The sequence below is a fragment of the Urocitellus parryii genome, chromosome 6 (genome assembly GCF_045843805.1).
Source record: "Urocitellus parryii isolate mUroPar1 chromosome 6, mUroPar1.hap1, whole genome shotgun sequence".
NCBI lineage: Eukaryota > Metazoa > Chordata > Mammalia > Rodentia > Sciuridae > Urocitellus > Urocitellus parryii.
Window position 1 is genome coordinate 37,333,657 of NC_135536.1, and position 13,592 is coordinate 37,347,248.

General features: G+C 53.7%; 1 protein-coding gene across 2 annotated transcripts; it reads left to right on the plus strand.

Annotated features, from left to right (window-relative positions):
• The first annotated feature begins 3,868 nt into the window (after nt 1-3,868).
• On the plus strand, nt 3,869-13,028 carry Nfatc4 (nuclear factor of activated T cells 4). Of its 2 annotated transcripts, XM_026406113.2 has the most exons (10): nt 3,869-4,098; nt 5,158-6,253; nt 7,685-7,847; nt 8,444-8,643; nt 8,928-9,100; nt 9,553-9,693; nt 10,584-10,639; nt 10,914-11,040; nt 11,217-11,798; nt 12,492-13,028. In XM_026406113.2, the coding sequence occupies exons 1-10, from the start codon at nt 3,999-4,001 to the stop codon at nt 12,557-12,559; spliced, it is 2,706 nt and encodes a 901-aa protein (XP_026261898.1). In that variant the 5' UTR covers nt 3,869-3,998; the 3' UTR covers nt 12,560-13,028. The 2 variants fall into 2 exon arrangements, with proteins under 2 accessions (XP_026261898.1, XP_077655714.1); XM_077799588.1 differs by lacking the exon at nt 11,217-11,798.
• The last annotated feature ends 564 nt before the right edge of the window (nt 13,029-13,592 follow it).

The window sequence follows — 13,592 nt, forward strand, 5'->3', positions numbered from 1 at the left end:
TGGTTCCACAGAAACCACAATGAAATTATCTTCAGGTGTTCAGAGTGGTCACCAGTTCAACAAACACCTTTGAGTAGGCTTTACATATTTTCTGGTTTCACTCTTTATAGCTCTCCATTTCTGTTCTTTGTGATTGATTTTCACCATAAACTGCCTGCATCTTGATCTTGTCTCAGCTCATTTTTGTAGGTAGACCAAGCCTATGACAGATTTCTATGTAAAATGTAGGGTGGTTAATTAGCATTGGAAAAGGACTTAGGAGGCTTGGGTTCCAGACCTAACTGCTACTAATTTGATTTGTGAAAGCCACTTTATTTTATTAATAGGAAAAGTGGCACTTTGGTCACCATTTTCAGATGCATCTATACTAGCAGGAGATCTACAAAACATTCATTAATTGAGGGGGAAAAACAAATCAGGATTTTAGTGTGGGGACAAATGCATGGAGTACTGCATACATGGCATATGTTAACAGTGTCTAAGTGGCAAACCACTCCCCTGTGCTAGGCGTGTGAGCCACAAACTGCTTACCCAGTAGGCACAGCCCTGGGTATGAGTGTTGCAGTGCCCATTCTTGCTCCACGGCCCACTCCTCGATTGGTTGCTACAAGCATGGTTGGCCAGAAATTGTATTGGTGGCTGCCTGTAATCTGCTTCGCTATATATACATGGTAACTGCGCAATAAAATCAGACCTGCTTCCTGCTTGGTCTCCGGAGGTCTTGATTATCTTTGATTAGTGACTCCACAGCCACAATCTCCTCTACCCTGTTCCATGGACCTCCTCGATGGATGAGAGAGAGTGCATGCATTTTCGCATTATTTCATTCTCATAATGAAGTAGGACAGAAGAGGCTGGACACCCGAGGAATTTTCAGGAAGCAAGTTTATTGACTTCAGGGTTCAGAGGTGGCTCTTGCCCTAAGAATTCTTCCTCTGAACAATAAGTATAAAAATTTTTTGAACTTTATATCCAGTGGCAGGGAGGGACTAGGAGGAGGTTCATATGACAAGTGCGTTTGTTCCATCCTCTGGACAGACAGGGGTTTCACAAATGTTTTTCTGCAAACCTGGCATTTTAAGTAAAGAGGAAGCTACAAATCACAATATCTTCTACAGATTTTTGCTGATAGCTGATGTCCTGTGCAAAAAGCTCTCTGATAAGAAGAACTTACATGCCACAATATGGTGGGGGTTTTTATTTAATTATAGTAAGGGTCTTCTGGGTGGGGGTCTCTGGCCTGCTTCAATAAAAAGAGCATGAGTGTACATACACATTAGTAAATATATACAAAAGGGTGGACTATCTCAGTTTACAACATATTTTTGTATAGCTGAAGTCTTTAAAAAGAGAATGTATCTTGTGTGATTAAAAAAAGATAAAATCCGCCTCCAAAGCCACTGTACCATGCTTGACAGACAGCAGAAGGCAAAGCGCGCCATAAGCCACTGTATGAAAAGCTAACGTGCCCAGGTGTACGCGGTAGGGGGCAGCAAGCTAAAACCAAGGTCAGGCGACCAGAGCAACCTCGAGGTCGGAGGAAAGGTGGCTGGGTCTATGTGGTCGCCAGGGGGCAGGAGTGTAGAACAACCTAAATCTAAAACTACCAGTTCTCCCCCTGGCTCCAAGGCCAACTGAGACATTTCAGAAGTCATATGTTCCATCCCTCTGCCGAAAGCCAGAGAGATTGGAGGCTTTTCAGAGTCTGGGGGCGCTCCCCGCCTTGCATCAAAAGAAGCTTGGCACTCTGAGCAGTCTCTGGGCTCCTTCGAACCACACTCGGGCTAAACAACTCTTCCCTCTGACCGCCCCCCGTCACATCCCCCAACACCGCAGAGGGGAAATTGAGTCACCAGGGGAATGAGGGCCGACGCCAGCCCTCGGGGCCTTCCAGATGCTAGGAGGAGGGGGCGGGCTATCCAGGAAAACAAGGCGCGGGCGCTGAGGGGGGAGGTTGGCTGGGCAGGAGCTGAGCCAGACACATGGAGAAACGCTGCCCAGGATCAAAGGAAATATGACATTTGAAAAGAATGTGCGCGTCTGCTTGTGCTGCCCTGGGGGCGGGGGTTGAAGGGGAGCAGGGAAGGTCTGAGTCTTGGGTCTCTACCCATTATCTTCTGGCCTCAGTCGCCCACCTCCTCTGCCTCCCCCTTAGGCGCAGGTTGGTAAAGGGTCTCGAGGTGTTCCCCACGCTCCCTCCCCGTCGGTATCTCCTTTATTTCCGCGTTGAAGCTGGAAGGGAAATGTAACCTGAGAAGACCAACAGAAAAGGCGGGGAGTGGGGGGGTGGGTGGAGAAAAATCAAACCAGGCCGCTTCCCCGCTTGGCTTCGGAACATTCTTCTCTCCCCGCCTGCCTGGCCTCTTCTCCCGCCCCTCCTGCGTCGCGGCCCTGGGCTCGCAGCCGGGGCAGCTTCGCACGTCATTGGGGTCCCCGGGGGCCGGGGGGGGGGTCCCCTGGGCGGGTCCGAGGGAGCATTGAGGGGAGGGAGGGGAGCCGCCTCCGCTGCAGTGGAGCTCAGGCCCGCCCGGCCAGCTCCCCCTTCCTCCAGCCCCTCCGAGCCTGTTTCTCATTAGAGTAACGGGCGCGGTCCCCGCCCGGCTCCCAGTGTTTGTAAACGTCTGACCCGAGGGCCGTCGCTTAACCCTCCAGGCGCTGGTCTGGGGTTGCTATGGGGGGGGGTGCGCCCCGGAGCCGAAGGGATTTAGAGATTTGACATCGCTCAGGCCCCTAGAAGTTTGAACCACGTGGCATGCGTGGGGGTGGGAAACGGTAAATGCACTCCGAAGCCTCTCCGCTGACTCGTCCGAGTCACCAATCTCCGAACTCAACCCTCACACAACCCTTGCCACTTCATGCCCGTTCTTCCTGGAAAGTCCAGTCCGGGTCTTCCTTTCTCTCCCTAGCCAGGTGACAGGTGTCCAGCCCAGAGGCCCACTGGGTTTCGAGGCCCCCGGTCTCTAGTAAACCTGGCTAGGATTTTTAGGAGAGAGCCGGAGCGGGATGCCAGCGATTCAAAGATTCATTCCAGACTACAGTTCTAGAGAGGAGGGAGCCAACTTCCCTTGGAGGCTAATTAATGACCCCTCTGGGTGACTGGGACAAGGGTAGCTGCAAAGCCCGGCCTGGATCTACGCCCATCAGGGGTTGTGGGTCTTTGACTAGATCTCCAAGCCTCTTGAGCTCGGACTTCTCTGAGAGACATCCAATTCTGCTAGAAGTTCTTCACCTCCGGGAATGGGGAGGGATGGTGTGTGGAGCTGCTGATTCAGGAGGGCAAAGGTTTCTATAAGGTCCCCTCAGCCAGAGACTTGGAAGGAAAGTCCTTTTCTTCTTCAAAGCAACTTGGAACCACTCTTTACCCCACAGCCCGCCTGACCCCAAGTTAAGAGGGAAAGGGGGAGAGAGGTAGTCCTTCCTTGCTATGTGCTGGCTACACAAGTTTTAAGAACTTAGGGAATTTGTGTACCCTGGGCCTTCTACATTAGGGCCCCAGGATGTGTCCCCTTTAAGACGCTCGGACCCACAACCCCGAAAAGAGACCTAGAGGGGTGGGGACTGGGCGCCCTGCGGGAAATGATTGTCACAACTCCTGGCCAATAGGCATCTTTAGGGTCTTAACACTCTTGGAGGGATCGTTTCCCAATTCAGTTTTTTTTTTTTAATTGAGGGGGAGGGACTGGAGAGAGGAAAGAGGGAGGGAGGTGGGGGAGGACGAGGGGCGCGTGGTTTTCCCATCTCATCCCTGTAGGAGGGGCTGGAGCATCCCGAGTAGCCAATCAGAGATAGGCTGGGGGGGCCGCTTTGAAGAAGTTTGGGGGAAAAAAGTTTGGAAAAGTTTCTATAATAACGAGGGGGCGTCCGGAGGGAGGCGGCAGAGACGGAGGAGGGGGCGTCTCAGAAAAAGGGAGGGAGGGAGCCACTCGCGTGAAGATACAGCAGCCTCCTGAGCTCCCCCCTCCCACCCAGGCCGGGACCTGGGGGCTCTGTCCGGATCCATGGGGGCAGCGAGCTGCGAGGATGAGGAGCTGGAATTTAAGCTGGTGTTCGGGGAGGAAAAGGAGGCCCCCCCGCTGGGCGCGGGGGGGTCGGGGGAAGGTAAGGGGTCTTGGGGTCAGTGAGTGAAAGGCCCCGGGATTTTGAGTCTGGAGAATTTAAGGCAGCGAGCCTGGGGTGGGGGGATGAGGGGTCAGAGGTTGAGGGGAGTCGGGGGGCTCCCTAGTCTGCTAAAGTGAGGCTGGGGGCCCGGACACCACTTTCTCCTTTTTAGGTCGTGACTGGGGTGGGGGTGGGGGTGCTGTTGGCTGCGCGCCGCCTCCCGGCTGGGCTGACTGTCACTGGGATGGGGGGACGGGCGGGAATGGCGGCCCCGAGAACCTCGGACCCAGTCAGGGGAAGGGGAGATTTGCCTTTGGGTTTGCGCTTTTCGGACTGAACCTGGTCTTACAGACGGGACACACCTGGCTGGGGGAGCTCTCAGGCTGCGCCAGGGCGCCCCTCCCCCTCCCCCGTCTGGCCGCAATGAGAGGCAGATGGCGGGGACCCAGCCGGGGGCGGCGGCCGCCGCTCGCACGAAATCCACGCTGCCCGCTGCCCCCCCCCTTTCCCAGCTGGGCCCGGCACGCATCACCCCCTTGGCTGCACCCCCGCCCCCAGGTTGGGGGGAGCGAGGGAGTCACCTCCCCCTCGTCACCACAGCCATCCCCCTCACCCCGCCCAGGCCACGGTTGCGATGGCAACTGGGGCTTCTGCCAGCTCCGTTTGGGGGTTTGGGAACCGCTGCTAATTGGGTTCATGTGTGAGTCGCCCCCAGCCCAGCCCATAGGCTCGCTAAACACGCCTCCAGGCCCTGCTCCGGCCCCTCTCAACCCACTTCCCTCACCTTAAGACCTGCCCCCTCTGGTACCCTAGGTCCCAGGGCCAGCATCGCAAGAGTGAGAGGTTCTGTGAGTGGGAAAAGGCCTGGCACACCTACCTGTCTTTTCCATCTTCTGACGTCCAAGTTTGCTTTTGTCTTGTGGCTCTGAAGGGTTCCGTAAAGACCCCTCGTACTGAGGAGGGGGGTACATAGCAGGATTTAGAGACTGACCACTGGAAGAACCTAAACATCTCACCAGCTTCTCCCCATCTCTCTCTACCCTCTTCCAATTTTGACAGAACTGGACTCCGAGGATGCCCCACCATGCTGCCGTTTGGCCCTGGGGGAGCCCCCTCCCTATGGCGCTGCCCCTATTGGCATTCCCCGACCTCCACCCCCTCGGCCTGGCATGCACTCACCACCGCCCCGTCCGGCTCCTTCACCTGGCACCTGGGAGAGCCAGCCTGCCCGGTCGGTGAGGCTGGGAGGGCCAGGAGGGAGTGCTGGGGGTACTGGGGGTGGCCGTGTTCTTGAGTGTCCCAGCATTCGCATCACCTCCATCTCTCCCACTCCTGAGCCACCGGCCCCACTAGAAGACAATCCTGATGCCTGGGGGGACAGTTCTCCCAGAGATTATCCCCCACCGGAAGGCTTTGGGGGCTACCGAGAGGCCGGAGGCCAGGGTGGAGGGGCCTTCTTCAGCCCCAGCCCAGGCAGCAGCAGTCTGTCCTCGTGGAGCTTCTTCTCCGACGCCTCGGATGAGGCAGCCCTGTATGCCGCCTGCGATGAGGTGGAGTCTGAGCTAAATGAGGCCGCTTCCCGCTTTGGCCTGGGCTCGCCACTGCCCTCGCCCCGGGCTTCCCCTAGGCCATGGACCCCTGAGGATCCCTGGAGCCTGTACGGTCCTAGCCCCGGAGGGCGGGGGCCTGAGGACAGCTGGCTACTCCTCAGCGCTCCTGGGCCCACCCCAGCCTCCCCTCGTCCTGCTTCTCCCTGTGGCAAGCGCCGCTATTCCAGCTCCGGAACCCCATCATCGGCTTCTCCAGCCCTATCCCGCCGTGGCAGTCTGGGGGAAGAGGGGCCTGAGCCACCTCCTCCACCCCCATTGCCTCTGGCACGGGACCCTGGTTCCCCGGGCCCCTTTGACTACGTGGGGGCCCCAACATCAGAGAGCATCCCTCAGAAGACCCGAAGGACTTCAAGCGAGCAGGCAGTGGCTCTGCCTCGGTCTGAGGAGCCTGCTTCGTGCAATGGAAAGCTGCCTTCGGGAGCAGAGGAGGCTGTGGCTCCTTCAGGTGGTTCCCGGAAGGAGGTAGCTGGTATGGACTACCTGGCAGTGCCTTCTCCCCTTGCGTGGTCCAAGGCCCGGATTGGGGGACACAGCCCTATCTTCAGGTGAGGGTTGCATCTGGCACTACCCCTCACTTCAAACATCCCATTAGGGAAATGGGAGGGTCAAAGGATGAGTTTTAAGAGAGATTTTAGTTCTTGGTGCCTTTCACATTTCAAAAGAGAAGTCCATGATCATACCCCTCCCCCAACCTTGATTTTAGGGACAATTAGAAAACATGAGCCTCTTTAGACTGATTTGCAGAACCTTTAAGCCCATTAGGAAAACAAAACAAAACAAAACAAACAAACAAACAAACAAAAAACACCTTCCCCATGCTGTTCTAGGAGGACCAGTTAGGTAAAGGCAGAGTTCTGCTAGGATACCCAACAACTCCAGCTCTGTCCTGCTGTAACTGGGTGTTGAACTTGAGCTGGATTTCAGTCTTTTCTCTGGTCCTTAAGATTCTCAAGTTACTAGCCCTATGTTCTGTTACAGAATGTTCCCTTTCTCTATCTAATTTGTAGGGTCTGACCTCATGGCTTCAGAGCATAACTGCCAATTTGAATAAAATGGCATAGGTTTGAAAGTCAAAGAATTACTGTTAAAACTTGCAGTTCTACCCCTTCCACTTTCAAAGAACCCTGCCTATTTCAATAATCCTAAATCCTGAGATGTCAGACTGAACTGATTCCATCCAGAAAAGCTTCTAAAGGAAAGAGACCTTAAGATGGGATCCTCTAGCTTGCCCATAAGACAGGGAGTCTCAAACTCAGCATCACTTGTATTTTGAGCTGAGTAATTTGTTGTATGGACCTGTGCTGGGGATTGTAGGATGGTTTAGCAGCCTCACTGACTTGTATCCATGAGACACTATTAATACCCCCTCCACCAGTTGTGGTGACCAAAAATGTCCCCAGGAATTGCCAGATATTTCCTGGGGTGATGGTGGGGGGGCAATTATCAGTTGACAGGCACTGGCCTAGCTTATCTGAGAGTATACTCTAAGAAAGGGTGCTCCATTTGAAAGGCTTCAGCTCTCCAGAACTCTGCCTACCAGCCTCAACTTGTGGAAAGGGAGATGACCTGGGAACAGAAAGTAGTCCTAGAACTGTCAATGATGCTGGCCTCTTTTATTTGTAAAACAAGGGGGTTCATGTCTGATGGCTTTTCTGGTCTGCACTGGCACTTCTTTATATTACTCTGCCCTTTCATTCTGGGGATTAGGATGGACTTGGGGGTTTCTTTGTAACCAGGTAAAGTTTCTTCATCCCAAATTCAAACCCTATATTCAGAGCAGGGGAGAAGGGCTGTTGTCATCTTGCAGTTCTCATTTCAAGAGATCTCTTACCTATTTCTTCCTGCTCTGTGCTTTTGGACTTTACTGTGATTTCCTCTTTCTCCCACACCTGAATTCCCTCTCCCTTCACAGACCCAATGGGAACCTGACTGGGGTTTGAGGTTGCAAATGATCAGTGCTCTTCTCTTCTACCTAGGACCTCTGCCCTACCCCCTCTGGACTGGCCTCTGCCCAGCCAGTATGAGCAGCTGGAGCTGAGGATCGAGGTGCAGCCTAGAGCCCACCACAGGGCCCACTATGAGACAGAGGGCAGCCGAGGAGCTGTCAAAGCTGCTCCTGGTGGTCACCCTGTAGTCAAGGTAAGGGGCAGAGGGCAGTCCTGATATCCTTTTTCCTCTTTCATCTCTCAGCTCTGCAGATGGGCCCTAGCTGTACAGACCCATGGCACTGCCCTTTCCCACACTCCCTCTCAGCTCTGACCCGGCAGGCAGCTTGGGGGAGGGGCTGGAGTTGGGGGAGGAGGGGTGCACTTCAAGGACCCGGATATACTCTTTACTTTTCTGTCTTCCCACCCCCACTCAACTCATCCCGTGGGACACTGGCCTCATGTCTAGTCTGGAAAATGGTAGCTTGCCAGATGTGGGGGAGGGGTTCAGCTGAGGCCAAAGGTCACTGGGCCTTAGGTTTTCTCTATATTGAGTTGGGCCAGTCTCTCTTGGAATCTCTTCCTCTTTTTGCCCAGCCCAGTTTAGGTCTTATTCCAAGAATAACACTGTGAACTCCAGGCCACGTTTTCTCCACAACTGGTGCCCAGTTCCCCCAGGGGATCCCTTCCAGGATATCCTTTATCTTTTACTGTCCCTAACCCCTGGTGAACTAAAAATCCAGGGGTGGATAAAGGATGAGACAGTGGGCAGTGGGACCTCCAGTTAGGTGGCCTGTTTCCCTCTGCCAGCTCCTAGGCTACAGTGAGAAGCCACTGACCCTACAGATGTTCATTGGCACTGCAGATGAAAGGAACTTGAGGCCTCATGCCTTCTATCAGGTGCACCGCATTACTGGGAAGATGGTAGCCACTGCCAGCTATGAAGCTGTCGTCAGTGGTACCAAAGTATTGGAGATGACCCTGCTCCCTGAGAACAACATGGCTGCAAAGTAAGTCCCCACTCAACTTCCTCTCAATTTGCAGGATTTAGGACCAATGAGGCCTACTTCTTTCTCTTCCCAGAGGAGATAGACATTATCCCTAAGAGCTGGTTTCTGGCCTTCTCATCATCTTTCTAGATTTGGGGTCTGGGAAGCACTCTGGAGAGGACATCTCTGGGTTAGAAAATAGTCCCCCTAGATACCCTTAGAAGGTCACAAGGCTTTGGATGGAGAGCAGGGGCTTCCCTGCTAGCTTTAGCTAGAAAGGTTTGCCATCTATCCTCTGCCCTCAGCATTGACTGTGCTGGAATCTTGAAGCTCCGGAATTCAGACATTGAGCTGCGGAAGGGTGAGACAGACATCGGACGCAAAAACACGCGTGTGCGACTGGTGTTCCGGGTGCACGTGCCACAGGGCGGAGGCAAGGTCGTCTCGGTGCAGGCAGCATCGGTGCCCATTGAGTGCTGTGAGCAAAGAGGCCCTGGCTATTTCTCTGTCTCTTATGACTGTGTGTTTGCTGCCACCTATTTCCTGTGTCCTTTCTGTCCTGGTTGCCCTTAGAGACTCTTTTCAACGGATGTGGGAGTGGTAAGGATGGTGTTCTCGTTTGCCTTTGCTATGGACTCTGTCTCTGGGCTGACCTAAAGTGACTCTGCACCCCATCTTCCTCTAGAATGGCCTATGCACTTGTTTGGGTAACTCCCTAGTTTACCCTGTTCACCTCTTTCAGCTCCAGGAGTGGTCCCTTATAATGGATAAGTACAATGGAAAAGTATCTCATGGATACTTTTGATTTACTGTGTGTCTGCCACTGAGGATGGCTCCCCAGGTCTGGTGGCACATATTCCAAAGACGGTTGGGGCAGAGGAGGCCTTCACACCTACCCCAGCCAGTCTTCTTCCTTGCACTGCTCTGCAGCCCAGCGCTCAGCCCAGGAGCTGCCCCAGGTGGAAGCCTACAGTCCCAGTGCTTGCTCAGTGAGAGGAGGCGAGGAACTAGTACTGACTGGCTCCAACTTCCTGCCGGACTCCAAGGTGGTGTTCATTGAGAGGGGCCCTGGTGAGTACCCACCTGGGAGGGGAGAGTAGGCAGGAAGAGCTTGTAACTGGCAGGTGAAAGATCTCTGGCATTGTCACTAAGCTAGTTGGTTGAGCCTTAGTTTCTTTATCTGTTGAATGGGACAGATTCTCCCAACCCCACCACTGTACTGTCTGCTTCCCATGGGGAGATGGGTAGCAATCTAAAACATTGAGAATGCTGAGTAAATATAAGAAATATACATCCTGTTTATTAAAGAGGAGCCAGCTTTAAGATGATTTACCCCCATATAGATATGGTAAAAAAGAGAAGGGATAACTCACCCTCACAGCTTCCCCAGAGCTCTTCCTGAGTTATGGGACATAAGCACAGTTATAATTGTAAGAGCCTATGAGGTGTCCCAAGTGGAGCTCAGTGTGAAGAAATGAAAGACTGAGGGTTTCAGATACAACCACCAGCCTGAGGCCTTTCCCCAACCTCAGTCATGCTCACCAAGAGTCTCAGCCCCTAGACCCACATTTAGCACCCTGGGACAATGTTAGAGCATCTTCAGAGGTTCTGTTCATGAGACCTGGGGGTCTCTCTGCCTTCTTCAATGCTGACATCCCCTCTCAGTATGGGAGAGGATGTTTGGACTTGGGTGGGAGGTTTCCAGAGTTGCTTCTGTCACTAACTCGTTCTAGTCCCTTTGCTGGTCGTGCGATCCCCTCTGATCTTAGTTTATTTCCCTGAATCTTAGGGAAGTTTTTAAACCATTCAATCGAGTAAACACAAAATGGCTTCTTTTGTGCCAGACCTTCTAAAAACCTTCTGGATTTGGCCTTGGCTCCAGTAGAAGGGGAAATGGTAGGGGACTAGGGCGGGGGCGGGGGCCTGGAGTTGGGCTGGAGCTCTCTGTTCCCCTTGCACAGATGGAAAGCTGCAATGGGAGGAGGAGGCCACAGTGAACCGATTGCAGAGCAATGAGGTACCAGTATCACTGGGGAACCCATCCTGGAGGCGGTAGGGTGGGAGAAGTCAGGTAATTCTCAAGTGGGTCCCTTGGCCATGGGAGTGGATTCCAGAGCTACGTATTCTTTCCTGGAGGAGTCTGGCCACTCTGGAAGCAGGTTCATCTCTAGGGAATGAACTTTGCTCCTCAGCAAGTGGAAAAAACTAGGAGGTGAGGTTTGGGTCCTTAGAAGGGCTGGGCAGAGCCCAGATCCTTGAGGGCCCTTGCCTCATCTTCTTCTCTTTTCCAGGTGACACTGACCCTGACTGTCCCTGAGTACAGCAACAAGCGTGTGTCCCGGCCAGTCCAGGTCTACTTTTATGTCTCCAATGGGCGGAGGAAGCGCAGTCCTACCCAGAGTTTCAAGTTCCTGCCTGGTATGCTGTAGGACAGCTATGGTGGGGGCTGAGGCATGGGGGTAGAGGGATATAGTGCCCCATCCTGAGGGGTCAAGGGATGAATGAAACCTGAGAAGGGAAGGTGATTGGAAGGTGTGCAGAGGGGACATTGACAGACTCTCACCAGCATGTCCTCCTGCTTCCCATCTTCCCAGTGATCTTCAAGGAGGAGCCCCTACCAGACTCATCTCTCCGGGGCTTCCCTTCAGCATCGGGCCCCCCTTTTGGCACTGACATGGACTTCTCACCACCCAGGCCCCCCTACCCCTCCTATCCCCATGAAGACCCTGCTTATGAAAATCCTTACCTGTCAGAAGGTTTTGGCTATGGCACGCCCCCTATGTACCCACAGACAGGGCCCCCACCATCTTACAGATCAGGCCTGCGGATGTTCCCCGAATCTCGGGGTACCACAGGTTGTGCCCGCCCACCTCCAGTCTCCTTCCTTCCCCGCCCCTTCCCTAGTGACCCATATGGAGCACGGGGCTCCTCTTTTCCCCTGGGACTTTCATTCTCTCCTCCAGCCCCCTTTCGGCCTCCACTACCTTCATCCCCACCACTTGAAGGCCCCTTCTCTACCCAGAGTAGTGTTCATTCCCTACCCGCTGAGGGATACAATGAGGTAGGGCCAGGCTATGGCCCTGGGGAGGGGGCTCCGGAGCAGGAGAAATCCAGGGGTGGCTACAGCAGCGGCTTCCGAGACAGTGTCCCTATCCAGGGTATCACGCTGGAGGAAGGTGGGTGTGGGACCGGGGACTGTGAGTGCGAGTGGGTGCGAGAGATTGCTCTGCATGTTTGCTGAGGGCTGGAGCTTGGCTTTGCAGAGTTTGGGCATTCCTGATCTCTCAGAGCCAGTTGGAAGGCCCCAGGAATAAGATCTTGGTGTGTGTGACCACTTGAATTCAGTTAGCTTATTCTGAAGATTGCATGGAGTTCCTGTCCCAGCCTTTTACCTGCCTCTGCCCAAATCACAAAATCTCAAAGCAAGAAGTATTTTTCAAGGCCATCTCATTTCTCTCTGAATTTGCAGTTCTGGGGGTTGGGGACAGTGGCTTGCTGAGGTCCTAGTCAAGCACAGTTTTTCCTTGCCTCAGCTTTCCCCCAGCATGGTGACTGTGGTTGGCATTGATGATGAGGGACCTTCGTGCTTTGCCTCTTCTCTCCCCCACTGGCTATGTCCACTGACACTGATGGCCCTGACATGCCAGCAGGAATAGGCTGGGATGGGGGCCTGGGAGTCCACATGGATGAATTTGGGCAAGATTTGGTTAGGAGTGGGTGTCAAGACACATTGGGGAAACCTAGGCTCAGTGAAAGAGAAGCCAGTGGAAAAGGAACCTAGAGATGTTCTAGCCCAAGGCCTGCCTGGAATGGATTGGGGATCTCTGGGCTTGCCCCGGGCCAGTCTCTCAACTGCCCCTCCTTTACAGTGAGTGAGATCATTGGCCGAGACCTGAGTGGCTTCCCTGCACCTCCTGGAGAAGAGCCTCCTGCCTGAACCACCACCTGGCAAACCCAGCCCAAGTCTCAGCCCTGCCTGCTTCCCCTTCTACCTGGATGCTGGCTCCAGAAGCTTTGGGCCAACTCTAGTTTCTTTTTCCCCAGCTTCTGCCTATCTCCCCTCCTCTCCCACCAACTGAGGTGTGGCCCCCAGGCCTGGTGCTGCCTTGAAGGACTGGGGGAGGGATTGTGTAGAGGACAGAGGAAGGGGGTGGAGACTGAGGCTGGGTGCCAGAACTGACAGGTGGAGATGATGTCCAGCTTGTGTGCAGGCTATGGTGCTGTGAGGCTGGGGACAGGTTGATGGGTAATAAACTGCTCACTGACCAGTGTTTCAGGCTCCAGAGCTCTTTGGAGAGGGTGGTGCAGCTTACTCCAATCCTGGCCCAAGGAGGCTGAGAAATTGGAAAGAGATGGCCGGGAACATCGCATGCCAAGGAGCTTCCTGGGGGACAAGGGGAGGCATGAAGGGGTTCCAGAGGCTCCCTGACTGGGGCTGAGGTTGGAGAACAGGACTTGAGTAGGCCTCTCTACCCTGTTTTCTGTGGGATTCATAATCTTTTAGGAGCTTAGGGATGGGACCTAGTAATCTTTTTTTTTTTCTCCAAATTCTTTTGTCTTGCTGCCACCCAGATGATTCTGATTCATAGCCAATGTGAGGAAACACTAGTGTAATCATTCCTTCATATACAGAGGAGGAATTTGAGTTCAGAGAGGGAAAGGGACTTTCTCAAGGCCACATAGCTAAATAGTAGCATATTGGTTGCTGCATTCCTAGACTCTTTGACCTCAAAGATATGGGATCCTGAGGCTCATTCCTTGTAGTGAGGGAGATGAGGAAGAGCTGGCATGGGCCTGCCTGTACTCTGGGTCTCCAAAGTATAGATTAGGCCCTGCTGTATTCTCCAAAGTATAGACCAGGTACTGCCATTACTTCATTGTTAGACATTGATTGAGCAGCTACTAAGTTCCAGCCTATGGGGCTTAGAGGACTTAGCTTCATGGGGCTAGAGTAGTTAAACAGTATTATA

What these genes read in the sequence shown, in the direction of transcription:
- Nfatc4 (XM_026406113.2), top strand. Translation starts at nt 3,999, where the DNA reads ATGGGGGCAGCGAGCTGCGAGGATGAGGAGCTGGAATTTAAGCTGGTG. An exon ending in GTGGTCACCCTGTAGTCAAG is followed by an intron (nt 7,848 to 8,443) that starts GTAAGGGGCAGA and finishes TCCCTCTGCCAG; the next exon opens with CTCCTAGGCTACAGTGAGAA. An exon ending in GTTCATTGAGAGGGGCCCTG is followed by an intron (nt 9,694 to 10,583) that starts GTGAGTACCCAC and finishes CCCCTTGCACAG; the next exon opens with ATGGAAAGCTGCAATGGGAG.